The 19,485-nt window shown below is 35.3% G+C and overlaps 1 protein-coding gene and 1 long non-coding RNA gene across 4 annotated transcripts in view; one reads left to right on the top strand and one right to left on the bottom strand.

Annotated features, from left to right (window-relative positions):
* The window catches only part of LOC141378020 (uncharacterized), a 76,744-nt gene that overhangs the window by 20,716 nt on the left and 36,543 nt on the right, over positions 1–19,485 (top strand). The window lies entirely within an intron of this gene.
* Positions 5,929–19,485, bottom strand: part of ntng1b (netrin g1b) — a 167,463-nt gene continuing 153,906 nt past the window's right edge. For all 3 annotated transcript variants that reach the window (XM_009298418.5, XM_682846.9, XM_073924384.1), the window contains one exon: positions 5,929–7,037. In XM_009298418.5, coding sequence (XP_009296693.1) covers positions 6,787–7,037 — 251 coding nt within the window. In that variant the 3' untranslated portion in view covers positions 5,929–6,786. The remainder of the gene's footprint in view (positions 7,038–19,485) is intronic.

Raw genomic sequence — 19,485 nt, 5'->3', positions numbered from 1 at the left:
TAACGATGAGCATTGTTTCAATGCCACAGCCTACCTGAGTATTGTTGCTGGTCATGCCCATCCCTTATGACCATAGTGTACCCATCTTCTGATGGCTAATTCCAGCAGGACAACATGCCATGTCGTAAAACGTGAATCATCTCAGACTGGTTTCTTGAACATGACAATGAGTTCACTGTACATAAATGTTGGGATGTGGTGTAACGGGAGATTCGCATCATGGATGTGCAGCCGACAAATCGGAGCAACTGTGTGACGCTATCATATCTATATGGACCAAAATCTCTGAATCATTTTCCAGTACCTTGCTGAATTTATGCCACAAAGAATTAAGGCAGTTCTGAAGGCAAAAAGGGGTCAAACTTGGTACTAAGGTGTACCTAATAAAATGGCTGGTAAGTGTATTGCCACAATTGTACTAGTTTAAATCAAGCAATAGCTGTCATTAATACAAACATGAGCAAATGTTACAATTAGACTAAATTCACATGCTTAAACTGTCAGAGAGCACTCTATGAAGGATATATAACTAGTTCTAAAGGACTATAGAGAGTGTTTTTTGTGAAAGTGTAATGGGAAAACTGCAAATAACTTTTCTTTATTATTTGAGTGCTGCTCTTCTGAATTCTCATGTCAAATAGTCAAAAAAACAAAAACAAAACAAAGAAAGAACAAAAAAGCAGAGCAGTGAAATTCAAACCTAGTTTGAAATTCAAACCAAACAAGTTTACTCAAGAGTCTAGTACTTTCATGTATAAATAGTCTTTTAAACTTAAATAAAAAAAATCTTTCAGTCTTCTCTTTATATTCTTCTCAGAAATGTGCTTCATATTATACTAAAGCATATTTGGCTTTCACTCACAGAAACATTTCAGTTGATCGAGTTATACTTAAATGCAATATACTAGAAGCTGTTGACTCTTTTGATTGACTAGCTTTTTTACGCAACACAGGCTCATTGTGAAAATGTACCCCTGTATAGTGGTGGACCAATCAAGGCTTTATAAAACAGTGATACAGTCGAAGCAAATGTGTTGAAGCTTCGAAACGTTTTGAAACCCCACTCTACAGTGACACCTAGGGGTCATTTGTTTGTATATTGCACTGGAACAGCTTCAATATGTCTTGTTTTAGTCATAAAACAGGGTTGTTGCTAGATCAGATACGGTTGCAGCCGGAAGTTAATGATAATTATTTATAGAATTCATTAAATTTCCTTTTTATTTTATTTCATTAACGTCTACCCCAACCCTAAACCCAACCATCACAGTACTGTAAAAAATATTCATTATCGTTATACAGTGTTACAAAAATTATGCTAACATTGATGGCATATCCGTCTGTAACTGTATCCTATCTAGACTTCACCATAAAACAGTAACATTATTAAAATACATAAAATCATAATTTTGGCATATTTGTACAAGTTAAGATTCTAACCCAAGGCCATTTGCAGTGCAGTAACTATGTGTACACAAATTCCACTAGGCTATATGAATTTGATTCTGACCCTGTCGGTCAAATGCAGATACGCCAGATCTCGAAACACTTCTGAAATAATCGATGCTTTGAATTGCTTTAGTCACGTGACCTGTGTGTTTCGAATCACCTTAGTCATGTGACCTGTGTGTTTGGAATCACCTTAGTCAAGTGACCTGGGTGTTTCAGGTCATGCTTTGGTGCAGTGTTTCGAAACACTTGCGCTACGGGATCTCGATCCTGTGGAGAGAGCAAATTATTTAGTGATGCTATGTATCGCTGCATATCACCTTCAAAATAAACGCTACGAGTTGTATGATGCAGCAGACGGCTTCAGTTTCTGTTGGCGCTACCATCTCACTGCTTACCTCCGTGTGGACGGCTTTTCCACTGTTACTAGTTTGCACAGTGGCCTGCTGGATATGTTGGCGGACTTGAGATGCAGACAAGAGTTGACCGCGACAACTGGGTTTGATTTTGGTGAAGAACGAATCCAGAAAGCAGATAAAACAAATAAAATAAATAAAAAAGTAAATAACAGGGTGAGAAAGTGGTGAGATATAAAATTGTGGTAAAAATCAGGCAGCCACGAGGGCTTTCTTTTTCTGGACTACTTAGAAAACACTGTCAGTTGGGTTTAGGGAAGGCGGTGGCTGGGTCAATATGTGCTTTTGAAGACACAATTGGTTGAGTTTAAGGAAGGAGTGGGAGGGGGGATCGGTCAGTCGGTCAGCCAGTCAATTGACAGCGGCCTCTGGTGGATTTACGCGAGAACAACAGGTGCAAATGGCACTCGCGAGAGAAATTTGAGATCTGAAAAAGCGTACAGCGGCCTCTGGTGGATTCTTAAAAACAAACACTGCAAAAAATGTACCTCCTGTGACATATTTTGTGCCGTCAAGAAATGTATGCAGGTGTATGTATAAATAATGAGCCTGGGTTGTTTTTACTACAATGACTTTAACACTGCCTTTGTAAATTTAAATGTTCAAGTTCTAAATATATTTATGCATATATATTTATAACATGCATTGAACAAAACTGTCTTCTTTCGTGGGAATTTGGTATTTACTACTTTTGTAGGTATTTATTTACTTCAAAAAGTATATTTACATTTACTATAAATTGTACGTTTGCATTAGGAAAACTACAGAATTTACCTTATAGCAATATAAAAACTATAAATCTTTTTTTTCTTTCTTTCCTTGAGCTGTATATACTCATGTTTTATTATTTCCAAAAGGTGACAAATAATAGCCCCAGGATTCATTCACAGCTAGAGGGAAAGTCAAAGAATCGTTACACCTTTTTAGTATGCAGAGCTTTCCAAACGCACAATCAGAGACGCATTGTGTAAAAATAGCAGCTAAAATGTATAACAATGGTCTCATTTGAAAAAGAATCTGTTTTCAAAAGAGCGCCCAGTTATTATTGTAAAATATGAGCAATGAGGAACGGCACGGACCCTCATTGACCCCTGATGTCTATCAGAAATAGAGGTGGTGGTTTGCTGGAGGGACTTTGTATTCGTTCTCATTACAGACTCATTAGCATTCTGACAGCATTTGCATTCAAATCTAATGAGATGCAATACAGCTTGTTTTTTAGGGGGCTGAGATGTTTATACTCATTTATTTGGCCAATCTTAAATTTCCATCTGGAAAGTGCAAAGTCTTTCTAATTATTCGACTGCATCTATTAAGCTAAACTAAATGAGTCGAACAAAAACAGCCAACCTGGACCTAATCATCAATGGAATTTACAATGGAGTAAATGGACACGGTGGTTATTTCTCAAAATAAAAATGACATCTTCACTTACACTCGTCTTTTGGGAGAAAAGTTATTAAGATCAAGGGCGATAGAGGATTTGATTTGATTGAAATGAAGAGGCCTAATCTCACTAATGTAATCTATCCAGCCTCAGTCCCGCTTTCAGAGCATGTCACAGGCGCAGAATGACTTCATTTCCATTCGAGTGCCCAGCGTGGACTTGAAAATGATTGCCGTATCACGACTGCATGTTATGCCTCGCAGTGAGTGACATTCTCCAATCCATATTTCGTCAACACACCTCTCTTACTCATTCGTTTTGTGATTTACATTTGATTTCAGTCTCTGCTGGAAAACTTTTATTGCAGTGTCCTGAAATCCAACCCTGCTTTTACTATTTTATGAACGAATTTCTGTTGAAATGTCAGGAAATATGCCTTGACTGCTGAAAACTTGCTACTGAATAATAGTGACAGCCGGCATAATTGATAATTAGAGTACTGTAGGTACATTATAAAGAGCCAATTTGGTTGTAAATGGCACAAAGAGAGTGGAAATTTATAAAAAAGTGCAATAGTTGATTGCTAACCCTCTACTGCACACGTTATAATAAATCTATAAAAAATATTTGACTGTTTTTCTTTTCTTAAATGGCTTAACTTGAAGTGCTATAAAAATAAATGGAAAAAAGTATTTTTTTAAGGTACTGATATGTTGCCATATGGCAACAACATCCAACAGTGAATCTAACTTAGACATTTCTCTTTTAGATTTTGCCTATAACTAATAATTTTGGTGTTAAAATTATTTAATTGGTGTTGCAGTATTATAAGCTTTAACACGGAACTTATAAATACGACCTTATACATACTTTTCAACAACTGATATTCCAAAAGCTTTCATTTATTCCATTCTTTTTGGCTGAATATTATTGAAAATAATCATAATATTGTATTATCATGTATACAACATACAGGAAATCTAAATATTTTCTCCAGTAAATATTATAACAAATAAATAACAAGTCTAATATATCCAGATGCATCAGAATAATGTAGCTACCAGCTGACAATGTTTATATATTATACTATGTAATATACTACACCTGTCTTATCTGCCTCAAATCTAACTTACTTGAACTGTCTCCATCACTGCTCTTATCAAATGTCCAATTTGCATCATTCTCATGGTCACTGAAACCCATCTCATCCTCACTTTCATCTGCAGGAAGAGCCAGTTCTGTCCTTTTCTTCTTTCACTTATCACAGAACATGGTGGTGCTCGCTAATACACTGTTGCCAGTATTTATATCTATACTAAAATAGTATTGCCATTAAAACTAGATTTTATCCATAATGCAAATGTCATTAACATATGATAAATCAACATCATATTACTAGCATTGTTGTTATTGTTGCAACTTAAAAGTTCACAGCTGACCTTGCTAGCTATATTGCACGCTACACTATTGGACAGTGTTGCCATTTGGTAACACAAACATTTGATCGATTTACAAAAAACTAATTTGATAAAAAAAAAAAAATTGAGTTGTGAGTATGTCATCGTAACTTACTGGAGGTGATGTTTCAGATTTTGCTCCAGAGTGGATATGTTATAATTTGATCCTTTGTTTTTATTGACGTTAACATTTGCATTCAGCAACTATTCACAATAAACATCAGTCTGTCAGAAAAACACTGCTTGTCAAGTGACTTAACCAAAGCACATCATTGGCTACACTAAGGTTTTCTTTTTCCAAAAAAAAATAAATAAATAAAATAAATCAATGTTGTCTTAACAGTGGCAGGGAAATGAACATAAATAACTTATTGCCATATGGCAACACCGTTTTTCTTTCTTTCTTTCTTTTTTCTTTTGTCTGTTGAGAAGATATTCTGAAGAAGGTTAAACCCCCCATCCTAAATACATGTTTAATAATAGTTAGTAAGGTAGAAGTTTAAGTTTAGGGTTTAGGTTTTGGGTAGGATTAGTGATGTAAAATTAGATCATACTTTATAACTACTAATGAACAGTTAATAAAGCCAGTAGTTAACAGCATGATTTGTGACCTGAACTAAAGCACGGTTTCAGCTAAAAGTATTTTTAATGGACGGCCCTGATCATCCATATAATTTTTTCCAATATGTTGGCTAATTCTTAGGTGTGAACTACTTTATACACTCTCAGAGATACATGTACAGGAGCTGTCCCTGGGGCAGTACTTTTTTAAAGATGCATATTTATACTTAAATAGTACACAGTGGTACCTAAAAGGTGCATATTAGTTTCCAAATGTAACAAAAAATTACCTTTGAGGTACCATTATGGACCCTTCAGGTACAAATAAGTATCTGGTAAAATGGTACTACAGTGACAGCCCCTGTACCTTTATTTATGAGAGTGTAGGAGTCTCACATAATAAGGTTCCGTCCATATGATTTTGGTGGTGTTGTTAAATTTGTGGTCAAGTTCAGAATTTGTTGAGTTTTCAACAAGTTTCAGTTTTAGTATGAATGTGCTTGTGCTACCACACAGTTTCCTATCCGTTTGAGAAAGTGCTAACCATTAAATTCCACATACCTGCAGTTTGTGGACTTTCCAAAATGGTTGCATTGAAACCTCTCCTCAACTGCTGTAATCATGTGAAAAGTAATCATCAAGACTTTCCTTCACGAAATGGCATTTTTGATCTTTAATTCACAAACATAGCTGGCTTCAAGCAACAAAGGATTCCTCACCAAAGCCCTTTGGTGAAACCTCTCATACAGTTCAGTCGGTGAGAATGTAAACGGATGTTTTAAGCAAAACGATTAGCAACTGAACAGGGATTATGCAACTCCATCAGGTCAATAATAAAAACACCCACCCAAATTCTACAGGCTGCTGCAGCGATGCAAAAAGTCACATTGTTCGAGGTCTTTCTTCTTGCTCCATTTCTTGAAAATACAGTACAAAAGTTGAACAGATTACTGTACTGTATATTTGATCAATACTGGATCAGTTCTTGTGTGACATACATCATGAATCTTTTAGATGACTTCACAGAGTTACAGGAAGCAGAAGAATCAGGGTCAGGAAAAGGTAAAGTGTGAAAAGTTTGACAACCAGTCATGTTATTCTGATTATGTCTGTGTCTGTGTGTGCGTAAATTTAGGTGGCAGTCAATGAGTACATCTCGACATTTCTCTCCCCACCTAGAAAAAAAAGTATTGCAGTGTTTTTTGCGCTCCAGGGATTGAGATAAACTTTCATCTGACAGATGGCTTCAGAGCGAGAATATAACAGTGTATTGATTTGATTCTTCCTAACATTTTCAACAAAGACAAAGACAATCGTTAGTGTCACTTTTTTATATGATATTGTTGTTTTTTGTAAATTTCCTCTCGCAGTTTATCCATCATTTCTGACAGTTCATAGCAGAAAACTTGTTTTTTTTTTTCTTCCTCAAAACAAGGGAGCGTTTCTTTTCAGCCGTCGTGTGTCCTGTAACATCGGAGCCCCCGTTGAGAATGTCTTTGGGGCGAATACGTTTCCCTCAGAGTGATGTTAGGCCCCGGGAGGCCAGCAGGGAGGGGATGAGGGATAGAAGAGCCAGCGGGAGAGTCTGGGCTGTGGGCAGGAAGCGCAGGGACGGCTGGCTGGATTGCAGATCCTCACAAGAGTCACCCTGGCACTGGGTCTTCTCACACAGTATGCCGCCGAAACCTGCCGGACACTGGCAGCGCTGGTGGTGGTGACACACACCACCGTTCTGACAGCGCAGGAGCACGTTGTCACACACTCGAGCTGTGGGGTGCAGAGAAAAAGAGAGGTGAACACGCATCACTTTTTCCCCCTGCTAAGAAACACTTTCCAGGAAAAAAAAAGTGCATCCATCAAGATGATCATCAGGTTGCTGAGCGCATGATTGTTTATGATGGGCGCTGGCGAGAGGCTCAGCGGTGTCTTTTAAGGACACCACGGGGGATGTTAGTCCCACTGTAATATTGCAGAAGTGATATGATTAATCATACAGTGAGGGGTGGGATTTGGGGGCAGGGAATATATCTTCGCGTGACACATTTTTCAGCATGTGGCTAAAAGTGAAAATAGCATCGCTTACTTTTGGCAAATGCCTGACATGAAGCTACTGAATGCTGGTAGTTTAAGGTGATTTGGGCTTTTAGCATATTATTATTGTGGGGTGAACACTGTGTTCAAATTAGCTGTTTTTTAAGAATAAAAAATACTTAAAGGCACAATATGTACTTTTTGTCATTAAATATCCAAAAACCACTGGAACATTTGTTTTACTAACATGTTACATTATCCCAAATGTTTTGAAGAATCTTCAAATCCAGAGAAATAAGCAGTTTTAACTAGTGACATGGACTGTGTCCTGTGTTGTAATGCAAATGACGTCACAAACCCTCAATTTCCAGTTCAAAAACAGAGAATGGCAAAACATGTTTCATTATATTTTGTACATTGCACGAAGCAGCATCATAAAAAGTATTTGGTACACTGTAAAACCCAGTCGACTTCATCAAATGAAATGAGTGTAGTGAACTCAAAATTTACTGAAAGTTAATTTTACTAATTTGAAAAGAGTTTTGAACTCAGTGTAGAAGGTAATGAGATAATTAAATACCTCATTATTTCAACTTAAATGGAGCACGTTCATGGTACTCAAATAGATAATTTTTTTTAACTTTGTTGCAATCATTTTCCTCATACAGTTTGAGTCGCCTTAACTTATTGGGTCTTACAGTACTCAATTGGTTTGAGTTCTGTTCATTTATTGGGTTTTACTGTGCTCAAATTGCTTCATTTACTAGTTCAAAGTACTCATTACAATTAGTTTTTGGACTTAAATGGTTTGTTGCAATCGGTTTTCTTCAAACGGTTTGAGATATCTTAACTTTTTTGGTTTTGCGGGGTATTATAAAACAACGATGCTTCTTGCACCAAATGATTATGTCTGGAAGAATTTAAAGTGGTGGACTGTGGCATAATAAAAGCATAAGCTGCTTTCACTCATCTCTCATCAGCAATTGTTCAAGTGGACTTGGTTTGCTTTGCCAGCTTTAAGCTTGATAGTAATTATTATCATAATTTGGTTTGAAAACTTTAGCTCATTTATGAAGATGATTTCTGCATGGGTCCTATAGGATGTAACTGCATTCCCACCGAAGGTGGCGTGAGTGTCAAAGTTCGCTACATTGATCTCATATTAGACGTTACGCTGGCGCAGTGTGTAGCATGATCACCTCACAACAAGACGCTTGCTGATTTGAGCCCCAGCTGGGTCAGTTAGCATTTCTGTGTGGAGTTTACATGTTTTTTTCGTGTTCGCGTGGGTTTCCTCTGGGTGCTTTGGTTACCCAAAGGCATGCGGTATAGGTGAATTGAATAAGCTAAATTGGCCAAAGTGTATGAGTGTAAATGAGTGTGTATGAGTGTTTCCCAGTGTCGGGTTGTGGCTGGAAGGGCATCCGCTGTGTAAAAACATCTGCTGGATAAATTGGCGGAATATTCCGCTGTGGTGACCCCTGATTAATAAAAGGACTAAGCTGAAAATGAATGAATGAATGAATGAATGATCTTAAATTAAATGGAGCTGTTGCAGCATATTGACAAATCAGTTACATTCATAAAAAAACATGATTTCTAGTGTGAAAACGTTGCACACTTTTTATCAAATTCATTTAATAATGAAAGTTGTTGCATGTGATGTGGCTTTGCTCCACTAATCCAATATGTGTCCCTATGTCTGAAATATTCTGAAGTCATTATAGTAAGAATACTGTAGGACTCCCGCTTTTTTTAAAGAAGAAAAAAAACAAAACATTAATGCATATCAGTAACTCCTTAGTAACTTCTTAAAATGATTTTATTCACCATCTGTGATTGATTATCATTTATGTCACCACAGATTTACTACAAGTAACATGATTAAACTGTGGTTAATATATCAAATTCATGGTTGATTTCTGATTACCATGGTTTAGGTCCAATTACTATGTTCTTTAGTTTGACTTTTTACCGTGTCTAAAGCCATTTAAGTTTTTACCTCCAACCAAATTTCAAGTTCAATTTCAAGACAAACAGGAAAGTGGTTTGCAATAAAATGTTCGCTGTGGTGCCAATCCGGCCTGAATCACTCTAATCTCCCTTTTCTTGACCTGTAAACAAGCTCTTTAGTGGAAAAAGAGATGATTGCTATTGCATTGTACCAGCTTCCATTATTGAGGAAAATATTTGCTTTGGGTGGAGTTTGCTCAGAAACGGAGTGTAATTACATGCTGGTTTCTTCATTCAGAAGGATTTCGTCTAGAAAAGCGAGGGCAGAAGAAAACCAGATGAAAACCAGCTATGACCCAAAAAACAAAAACAAAACAAAACAGTTGTTTAGTAATTTGATATTTTTAGCTGCTGTCTAAAAACCAGTCAAAATCTGAAATGTTTGCAGTTTTTTATTGACTAAGAAAAGACTATCATCCCAACTCAATGACTTAAAGAGACTTATTAGTGTATGTTTTTGTTTAGGGGTTAAGAAGTCTAAAGTCAACATCCCTACTAGCCAACAGACTAGCAAGCTATTAACGAATCTGAAAAAAAAAACAGTCTTCAAAAACACAAAATCCAGTATTTAGTTGGCTTTGTTTCCAGGAGGATGGTTAAACCCCTGACATCTCATCTCATGGAAAATCTGTATTCAGCTGGTGAGATTACAACTTTAAAACTCCTGAAGTAGATTCCATTTTGTGTGCCATATGCATCAGATGTTTAAACAACAGTAGATGGTAATGACATCGAAGTCCATGGAGTTATAACTGGATAATTAATTGCTTTGAGATCAAATGAATGTCAGATTATTGTTGTAAATATTAAACCTGGCATTTTAGGGATACTTTGCTCTTTTTATTCCTCATTCTTTTGCTTTGCTTTATTTTCAGATGTGAGTTCTTTCTTTTGTCATACTTCAGTGTACAAAACATTTTCCCCTCTTCATTCCCTTGACAAATTAAAATAATTTGAGTAAAATTTACACACCGTATAAATGATACACCCTAACAGATTTCTCAGAAAAACTAATCTTCATAGTATTAAAACATAGTATTAAAATATCATAGGCTGTTTGTGATCATTTTTGTAAGCATATGCACAAAACCTGTTGCCAGGCGAAAAATTGCCTGAATGAAGAATGCCTGACGTTGAGTTCTGACTGAAGCTGTAGATCGGGTCCCATTGGGTTCGGGCTTAATTTCTATAATTTTAGGCGGGATCAGGGCGGGCTTAGGCTTGCATAGTACATGAACAGTCATGTGATGCATTTTGATTAGCGCAAGAAAGTAATTAAATCGTTTGGAAAAGTCAAAAAGTGACTGCGGTCAGGATTATCTCTGCTAGTTAATAAAGAACGGTCATTCTAGCCGCCAAGGTATTTCGCTCATACACTGCGTATTACAGTATAGCGCTAAAAAGCAAAGTGCAGCAAGCTCACAGGAAAAATGACGAGGTCGCTCGCTATATTAAACCGCTCTCAAAGAAATGAAATGGATGTTCTTGGCTGGTGGAAGATAAATAAACAATACTACTCAAAACATGCTAAATTAGGCAGATCAGTAGTGCATCCCGGGCAGTAGCAGCAGCAGTAAAAGGGTGTTCACTTCAGGGCTGCTCAGTGAGCGCGTCTGCGCTAAAGCCATTGACAGTGGATTCAATAATATTACTCCACAAAAACACGTAGTCTAATCTTGGTGAGTAATTAAGTTATAACTAAATATTAATCTAACTATAAAATCACAATGTAGTCAGAGTATACAGTATAGGCTAATTATTCTTTTATTATTCAGCTTCACCGTCGCCTTAATGCCAGATTATAAAGAGTAGTGATGAAACGAATCCCACAGAGCCTTCATCTTAATTCCTTTATTGCCAAATACCCATCATAATTGATAATTTATTCATTCATTCATTTTCTTGTTAGCTTAGTCCCTTTATTTATCCGGGGTCGCCACAGCGGAATGAACCGCCAACTTATCCAGCAAGTTTTTACGCAGCGGATGCCCTTTCAGCCGCAACCCATCTCTAGGAAACATCCACACACACACACACACACACACACACACACACACACACACACACACACACACACACACATACACACACACTCATACACTATGGACAATTTAGTCTACCCAATTGACTTGTACCACATGTCTTTGGACTGTGGGGGAAACCGGAGCACCCGGAGGAAACCCACGCGAAGGCAGGGAGAACATGCAAACTCCACACAGAAACGCCAACTGAGCCGAGGTTCGAACCAGCGACCCAGTGACCTTCTTGCTGTGTGTGCACTACCTACTACTACAGTATTTCTATTGGTGTGTTGGCCAATTTAATGACTAAGTGTATGTACCTAGGCTATTTAGAGTGCTGAGATGTTACAATGTTACAGAGGACTTATTTTATTTCTTTGTTCTAACTTCTAAGTGGCCTATAGTCTACGTTTGTTATGAACAAATTATGTTATAACACATATAAACAACTTATTCATGAAAAAAGGCTAAATATTCCTTTTTTAATGAATAGTGTCTTGATTTGTGTATTGATTTAACTAATTTGAGTGAATTTAGTTTAAACGTTTTGTCTGCATCAAACTAACAAAAGAGATTTTATATCAAATATTTGAATTAATATTTTAAATAAATAATAAATAATAAAAATAAATAAATAAATAAATAAATAAATAAATAAATAAATAAATAAATAAATTAATTAATTAATTAATTAATTAATTAATTAATTAATTAATTAATAAAAAACTATTTAAATCAGTATTTACAATGAATCAGTATTTTGTCAATGTTAATTTTTGTAAATGTCATCAAATGATTATAAATCATTATTGTTGTAAATATTCCTGACAAAATGTTTTGGTATACAAACTATTTTTACACTGAATGATATTTTAATAGGTATCTTCTGTTAACCATAAGAAATGCATTTTTTTTCCCTTCAAGACACTTGAAAACCCATTTTGTCCCTTGCCAGTATGCATATAAACAAAACAAGAGTACCATGTTTAAGATTTTTACCACTGAGTACAATTTTAACACTTAAACATGACATTTTAAAAAATCATATCTCCCCACGAAAAAGCCCATCTGGCATGGTTTAACGGGTGCTCAGAAAAGCTCAGTGTCCATTTTGAGCGACAACTCTGATTTTGCTGGGATTTAAACTTTAAATCTCCAGTCTTGGAGTTTACTTTGTTCACTGTGTATGGGATTATCCAAATGCTGACAGGCCTCCAGAGGACCCAACCGAGCCATTGTCTTCCCAGCAGCATCTGTACCCAAGATTAGATTGAAGTGAGGGGTGAAGTTCAAGTGTACTCAAAAGACAGACCCACTGTTGCTGCTCGTTTCTTTAAATATTAGAACGGACATTGAAAACACACAAGCTTACATCTGCCCCAGTCTTCATTTTCAGTCAGTACATTTACATGGACAACAATATTCCGATATTCCCACAATCAAGACAATACTCTTCTTAGCTTATCAAAATTTTTCCCAATTTTGTTGTGAGCGAACATGTAAGTTTATTGTGTGTTCCTTTAAATGCAAATGAGCTGGTGCTTCCCAAAAGATAGTTAAGCCTTTAAACACCATTCTGACAGGAATAACAAAATGTAATACATACATACATACATTTCCCCTAACAATATCAGAAAAAGGCATAGCAGAAAAAAATACTGGATTGTCGATATTATGCTTTCTTGGTTGGTATAGATGCACCCAATTATAGCACTTAAACACATTCAGATTTTCATATTTCACATGTAAGTGTTAAATACTCCCACTGACCTTTTTTAATATTACCATTATTTCAAATGCATCGCTTTTAAGCTTAAGTGATGACATGTCATTTTTCTTTCTGCAAATATTGAGTGGCATTCTAATTATGTTTAAAAAGTCTGACATTCTGAATATTTTTAAAGCTTTTAATATTTAATAAAAATAAAAACGTATGAACATTTATATGCATTTATGAATATATTATATCATCTTTGCGTCAAATTACAAAAAAAGTTACTGCTTAAAAAAATGACAGCTTATGCGATATGTTTCTAATGCAGTGTCTATTGGGCTGAGAGTAAATTTGACGTTGTTCTCTCCTCTGGCTGACATCATGAGTCTCACACTAATTTATTCTACTTTCTAAAGTCTTGATAACACCATCGTGGAGTTTTCTTTCATTATTCCAAAAAGCAGATTTTAATTTAGCAGCCGTTCCCATGACACACACTAAACATTCTAATCACACCAGTGTGTTTACATGTGTAAAAGGTTAAAGTCTTCATGAACAAAAAGTAGCAATCTGATTTCACAAGGAAACATAACCGTTTAATTTTTTGTCAGTTTAGTTCATGCAAATTCGAGTTCAGTCGTACAAAAACGTACAATTTAAAAAAAGAAGCGTGGCACCCCCACGCTTTAATTTAATTGTTTTTGTTTAATTGTTCATCCAATTAAAATTTGTTGGGCCGACAATTCTCAAACTGTCTGTCAACAAATGTAAATTTGTACATCTGCATAGCAGTTTATGCAGATCCACTTTTATAAACTATTTCAGGCATGTAAAGCTGATGTAAATTGTGTTTTACAAATTGGCTATTTGCAAAGAAGTGTTGTTCAGCCACTGAAATCTTCCGGTGAAAGATTGATGTGACTATTTTTAAAGTTATAAGGGACCTTTTACAGCATGGATAATGTAGATTTTTATGTAGTTAGTTATATCAGTTAATAGCGCTACTCCGCCTAGCCTGCTTTACTAAGCTGAAGTTGCTTTTATATTCACATTGGTTATTTTTGAACAATGACAGCCTGTGACACTCTCCCTATATTGTTTTCCACGCTACTCTGAATATTTGGTCGAAAATAGAATGTAAGTATGGCTTAATAATGAGTGTAATTTCTGCATCCAGCCAGCCAACCACTTAGCATTCCGTAGTGGCTTTAGGACAAAGCGTGTGAGAGAGTGAGAGCAGCGATCCTTGCATGAATGAAATATTGCACATTATGACAAGCTTTGCTTGCTACACAACTGAAAATGTGCTAGATATAATACAGTTTATTTATTGGAAATTGTAGCATTATAAAGTATTATAAAGTTTTCTAACTGTTGAATGACATGGTCTAGTAAGTCTCTGTCCTCTTTAATGTGTGAGTTTATGATTTCAGGAGGCTTGGCTTTAGGTGGCAAGGGAGGAATTGTATTTGAAAGATATTATGTTCACTGGTTTACATTTAGGCAGATCACCTATACATCATTGTTACTTACACTGATTAATTATTCAACTTTAAAAAATAACGTGAGCTAGAAAAATAAACATTTTATAATTTGATTTCATGCAGACTTTAAAGCCGCAATATGTCATTTTTGTGGCCAGAAGGCACCCATTCAATGTAGCTTGATAGGGCTGAGAAGGACCGAAGGAGCATGGAATGATGGGAAATGTCATCTTAAAGTCTACGCTGATGGAATGATTGTGCTGAGAATCAGAGATCATGTTCAGGTATGAATTAAGACTAGAGGAGCAGTAAGTGGGAATTGTAGAATCCGCAGATGCAGAACCACTGCATCTGAACAAGGGTTCACATCTATGGATCTATGGCATGCCATACCTGTTGATTTAAAGTTACAATCAGAACTCCCAGTTTTTTTCTGTAAAGCTGAAAGAACGGTTAAAATAATTACAGCGGTGTGAACATTAAATATTGTTCTTTCAAGTTGGTCAGGTTTACATTTCTCTTTAGAATGCAGATTGACTTAAATTTTATGTTTGTGGCTCTGTATATACTGTATAGGTTTGTTGTTTTGTTTTGTTTTTTGTTTATTTGTTTGTTTATTTATTTATTTTTTATGTAAAGCCTAACCAGGGATGAGGGCTGCAAATTAGCTTTATGGTATATGCCCTATGTATGTGGCATTGGTTGTGTTTGTATCACTATGTCAAGTGTATTGTCCCTGTTAAATAAACAAATAAATAAAATAATAATAATAAAGTGTCATAAATGTTGTGTTGGATAACATGATTTTAATTATAGTTAATCTGTTGAACGTTAGGTTCAATTATGAATTGATTATCAAGAATAGAAGGTTAAAAATTTTGAAAAATATAAATGAACCCCTTGTGAATGACGTGCAAGGTCATCCGTCACATGTACTGTGGAGTGGCTTGGATTGCATTTGCACTTGTGTTGCGCTTTACCTTCTGACCTGAGAAAAAAGCGAGGTGTGAACTCTGGCCGAGGTCTGTCTCTCCCTAGGAGACATATGTGCTGTATCGCACCTTCTCTGGGAACGGTGGCTTTTTCACACAGTAACAGAACAGAACAGACAGCTCCTGACTTGAGCAATAGTGACGCACGCTTTCGACAGATCCATATCCATCGCCTGATGGGTCAGAGAAAAGGTGCCGTGTTCCTTATTCAGATGAACAATATCAGACTGGTGTGCTGTGGATAAATAACTACAGATTTTATATAAAGTCAACAAAATTTTTTGCCTGATCTTATAGTTTACTTCTTAGTTTGTTCACTTATATTACATGAGAATGACATTTTCTAGTGTTTACTCAAACAGTAAGACCTTTTCTTCTTCCAACAGAGCCAGTTCTCTCTAGATCAGTAGATTTTGACAGAGCTCCCAGGTTTTACTATATATACAGTACTTGATGTACTTCTCAGAACCTTATACTTATTTTTACACTTAATAATACTATATAATGATAAAATAGATATTACAAGCATTCTTATTGTTTGTAATTTTACTGTTTAATTGACGTATTAGTGTATGTATACTTACTGAATCATGTAAAGCTTTTTATTAATCTTCAGGGGTCTGAGGTCATTTTGGGGCTCCTAAGATGTTTTGACATGATCTGAAATTTGTACTTATTTTCGCAACTTATTGCATAGTATTGGCCGACATGTATTTTATCTTTTTTTTTTTGCATTCAGCACAAACTGTACTACAATAATATGTGAGATATATTGATGTACATGCTTGTGTGTGTGTTTTTTTATGCATATTTTGAGTGACTAGTCTTGTACGCTAGAAATATTTACTTTTCAATTATGTAAAAAAATCATTCTGGACTCTCATTGACAGAAAACATTGCAATGATTTACATTTATTAAAGTATATTTTAAATCATCTCACCTGTATGCATGGGAGTGACAATAGTCATGAATAATTCCCACCTGGAAAGACAAAAGACACTCCCCCACTGGCTAATGTTCACGCATCAAAGGCATTGTAAAGGAATGTCCAGCTGCAAAAGCTAGCCCAAACTAAATGCTTGTTGCATTAATTGCTGTATTATGACCATGTAAACACTCTGGGCAAACACAATATAATGCTTAGTATATATTAGTACACCACTGTCAAATATCTTTTTTTTCAATTAATATTTAAAAGGAAACTATACAGTATTATATTTGTGCATATACATTACATTAGTCAGTACTGAAGCCAAATCTGGAGCTTAACCAGCCAAGACTCGAACCAGCGACCTTCTTGCTGTGAGGTGAAACGTGCTACGCACTGCGCCATCATTATTATTGACAAAATTTATGATATGCATTATGATACGCATAAAAGTATAAAAAAAAAAACGTCACAATAGCATTTTATAAGAAAATAATTAGTGTAAACCCAGGGGTGAACTAATCCTGAAACATTACCAGCTTTCTGGAATTTCCTACTAGTTTACATAAATTTACTGAAATGGCAAAAAAAAAAAAAATGCATTATGGATCCCAGACCAGTAGTTGGTGCTGTGATATCAATTTGAATCAATCAAAATTTATATACATACAGTTTGGTCCTGTTGCATTACTTTTGACAGTAACTAATATTGTAACGCATTACTTTTTAATTATAGTAACTTCGTTATTGTTACAATTTGATGCGTTTGTCGGTTACTTGGTAAGATAATTAGTTTTGGCTGCAGTCTACCATACATCTTCCTGTTTACAGGGGTGACACAATGTGGGATTGGTGGATGCCAAGCAACCACCGTAAATGAAGAGGCACCACACAAAAGTCAAGCGAAAGCAGAGACCCTATGTTTGCTAGTTACACCAAGTGTGGGCGCAAGAGAGACTAAGTACACGAAAAACTGGATGTGAGCAAGAGAGGCCAAGGCTGTGTCCAAAACCGCCAACTACCCAGTAGGAACTGCATTTGAGTTTAAATGTACTACTCGGCCATTAAAAAAGCATGTTCTTAGAGCAGGATATATAAAATTTCATATAATCCCAAAATTACCCCCCCCTCTCTCTTATTTATTTATTTATTTATTTATTTATTTTTAATTCCTCTTTCATATCCTTGTAACCTTGTAGTGCCTTTCACAATGGCAGTGCTTGTAAGAAAAGTATACAGAACCTTCCTTTTATTACACACTGAACTGTTCACTTTTTATGTGTATCGTATGACTTTTTGCATTTTGTCATTACTGTATTGAAGTTGTGTATGCACTATGTACACTTGCTGTGCATTTGTGTGAAGCTCGAGAACCTAATGCTTGCAGACTGTTAGCTATGTATATCTTCTGTTAAAGCCACAAAAGGGAAAGTAGTGTTGGGGATATTTGTTTATATATTTTGTTTTGTTGTTGTTAACTGTTTTGTCTTTTTCTGTTTTGTGCAAATATATATATATATATATATATATATATATATATATATATATATATATATATATATATATATATATATATATATATATATAAAACCTTATAAATAAAGCATATAAAAAAGCACGTTCTATATCGTATGAATGTGAGCAGTATAAATGGAACTCGGACGTACTATATCCGCCATTTTGTCTTGATAACGTGACCTACCCACATGAGTTGAGCCGCTTCACTCCCATTCATAAATTCTCTTGCAGGGCATCATGGGAAAGCATAGCGTCCATCCGATGCACACTTCAGAATCTTGCTGGAAGTAGTAGGTCATCTGGGTACTTCTCACATGCTGATTTTCGAATTCTAAGAATTCGGACATAATACTCGGCTCGCATACTTATTTTAGCGTACTATACAGTATGGAAGCATGCGATTTCAAACGCAGCCTAAGTGTGCTCACAAAAGAGACTGAATGCATGCGAGGTAGACGAAGTGTGTATGCGAGAGTGACTGAGAGACTTTTAATGTTATTATTATTAATTACTATCACTAATACTACTATACAAAATACAAAATGTATTAGTTTAGTAGACACAGCGACACATTTCTGTTATATTTCTGAAGAAGTTATTTAGATGTATAGGGCTGTATTTCTTAGAAAAATGTTGTGATTTATTTTTTATTGTTTTACATATTTTTATAGCTGTTATACAACAGCATTTTTTGCACTTAAATATTGAATATACATTCTTGAATGATTTTTTTAAATTCAATAAGTTATGTTTAATTTGAATTTAATTTGTGGTTAGTTTGGAAATTGCTCATAAATTTGATTTTATGTTTTTATTTTTTTAAAAATGCATAAAAATGCACAAAATGTAAGGTTGTGTGTACTAGTTTTTGTTTTTTTTGTTTTTTTTTTGGTGCTTAGTTTCACCAAATTTGCACTGAAAGTACATGTTTAAGGGTAAATACAACTATAACTTTTATAATGCTGAAGCAACTTCAGTTTTTGTTTTTTTGTTTCTGAATATATTATTCAGATGTTTTTCACCTTGTGATGTTTTCATTTCTGTGCTGCTGGTTTGACTATATAATAATAAATTAGTGTTTAAAAATTGTGTTAGTCTGTTCTGTGCTTTAGTTGTGAGAATGCAAATTAATTAAAACTGTGAAGCTGATCAACATTGTATTTTCCATACAGCACTGAAGTGATGTTATAAGGGTATAAACAATATGTTCTTTGGAAAAGTAACTGAAAAATTACTTTTAACAGTAATGCATTACTGTTGGTGTAAGTAATCAAAAAATAATTGAGTTTGAATCAAGTAACTAGTAACTGTAACTAGCTACTAATTTTCACCAACTAGCAAAACACTAACTACTATCTACTGTAACTCATAAAATCTCACATGCACAGAATCTTTATTTTCCATTATAATTGTATGTTTCCAGTCCATTTCTTAAAACTGTTCTTATGTTGTCATTTATAAGAAGTTCCACTGCTTTCATCTCCTCAAGAGATGCTTTTATCTGCTAAAGAGA

This window comes from Danio rerio, chromosome 2, assembly GCF_049306965.1.
Source record: "Danio rerio strain Tuebingen ecotype United States chromosome 2, GRCz12tu, whole genome shotgun sequence".
In the NCBI taxonomy this organism is placed as follows: Eukaryota; Metazoa; Chordata; class Actinopteri; order Cypriniformes; family Danionidae; genus Danio; species Danio rerio.
The sequence above is the reverse complement of the archived record's forward strand: the minus strand, read 5'-3'. Positions and strand labels throughout refer to the sequence as shown.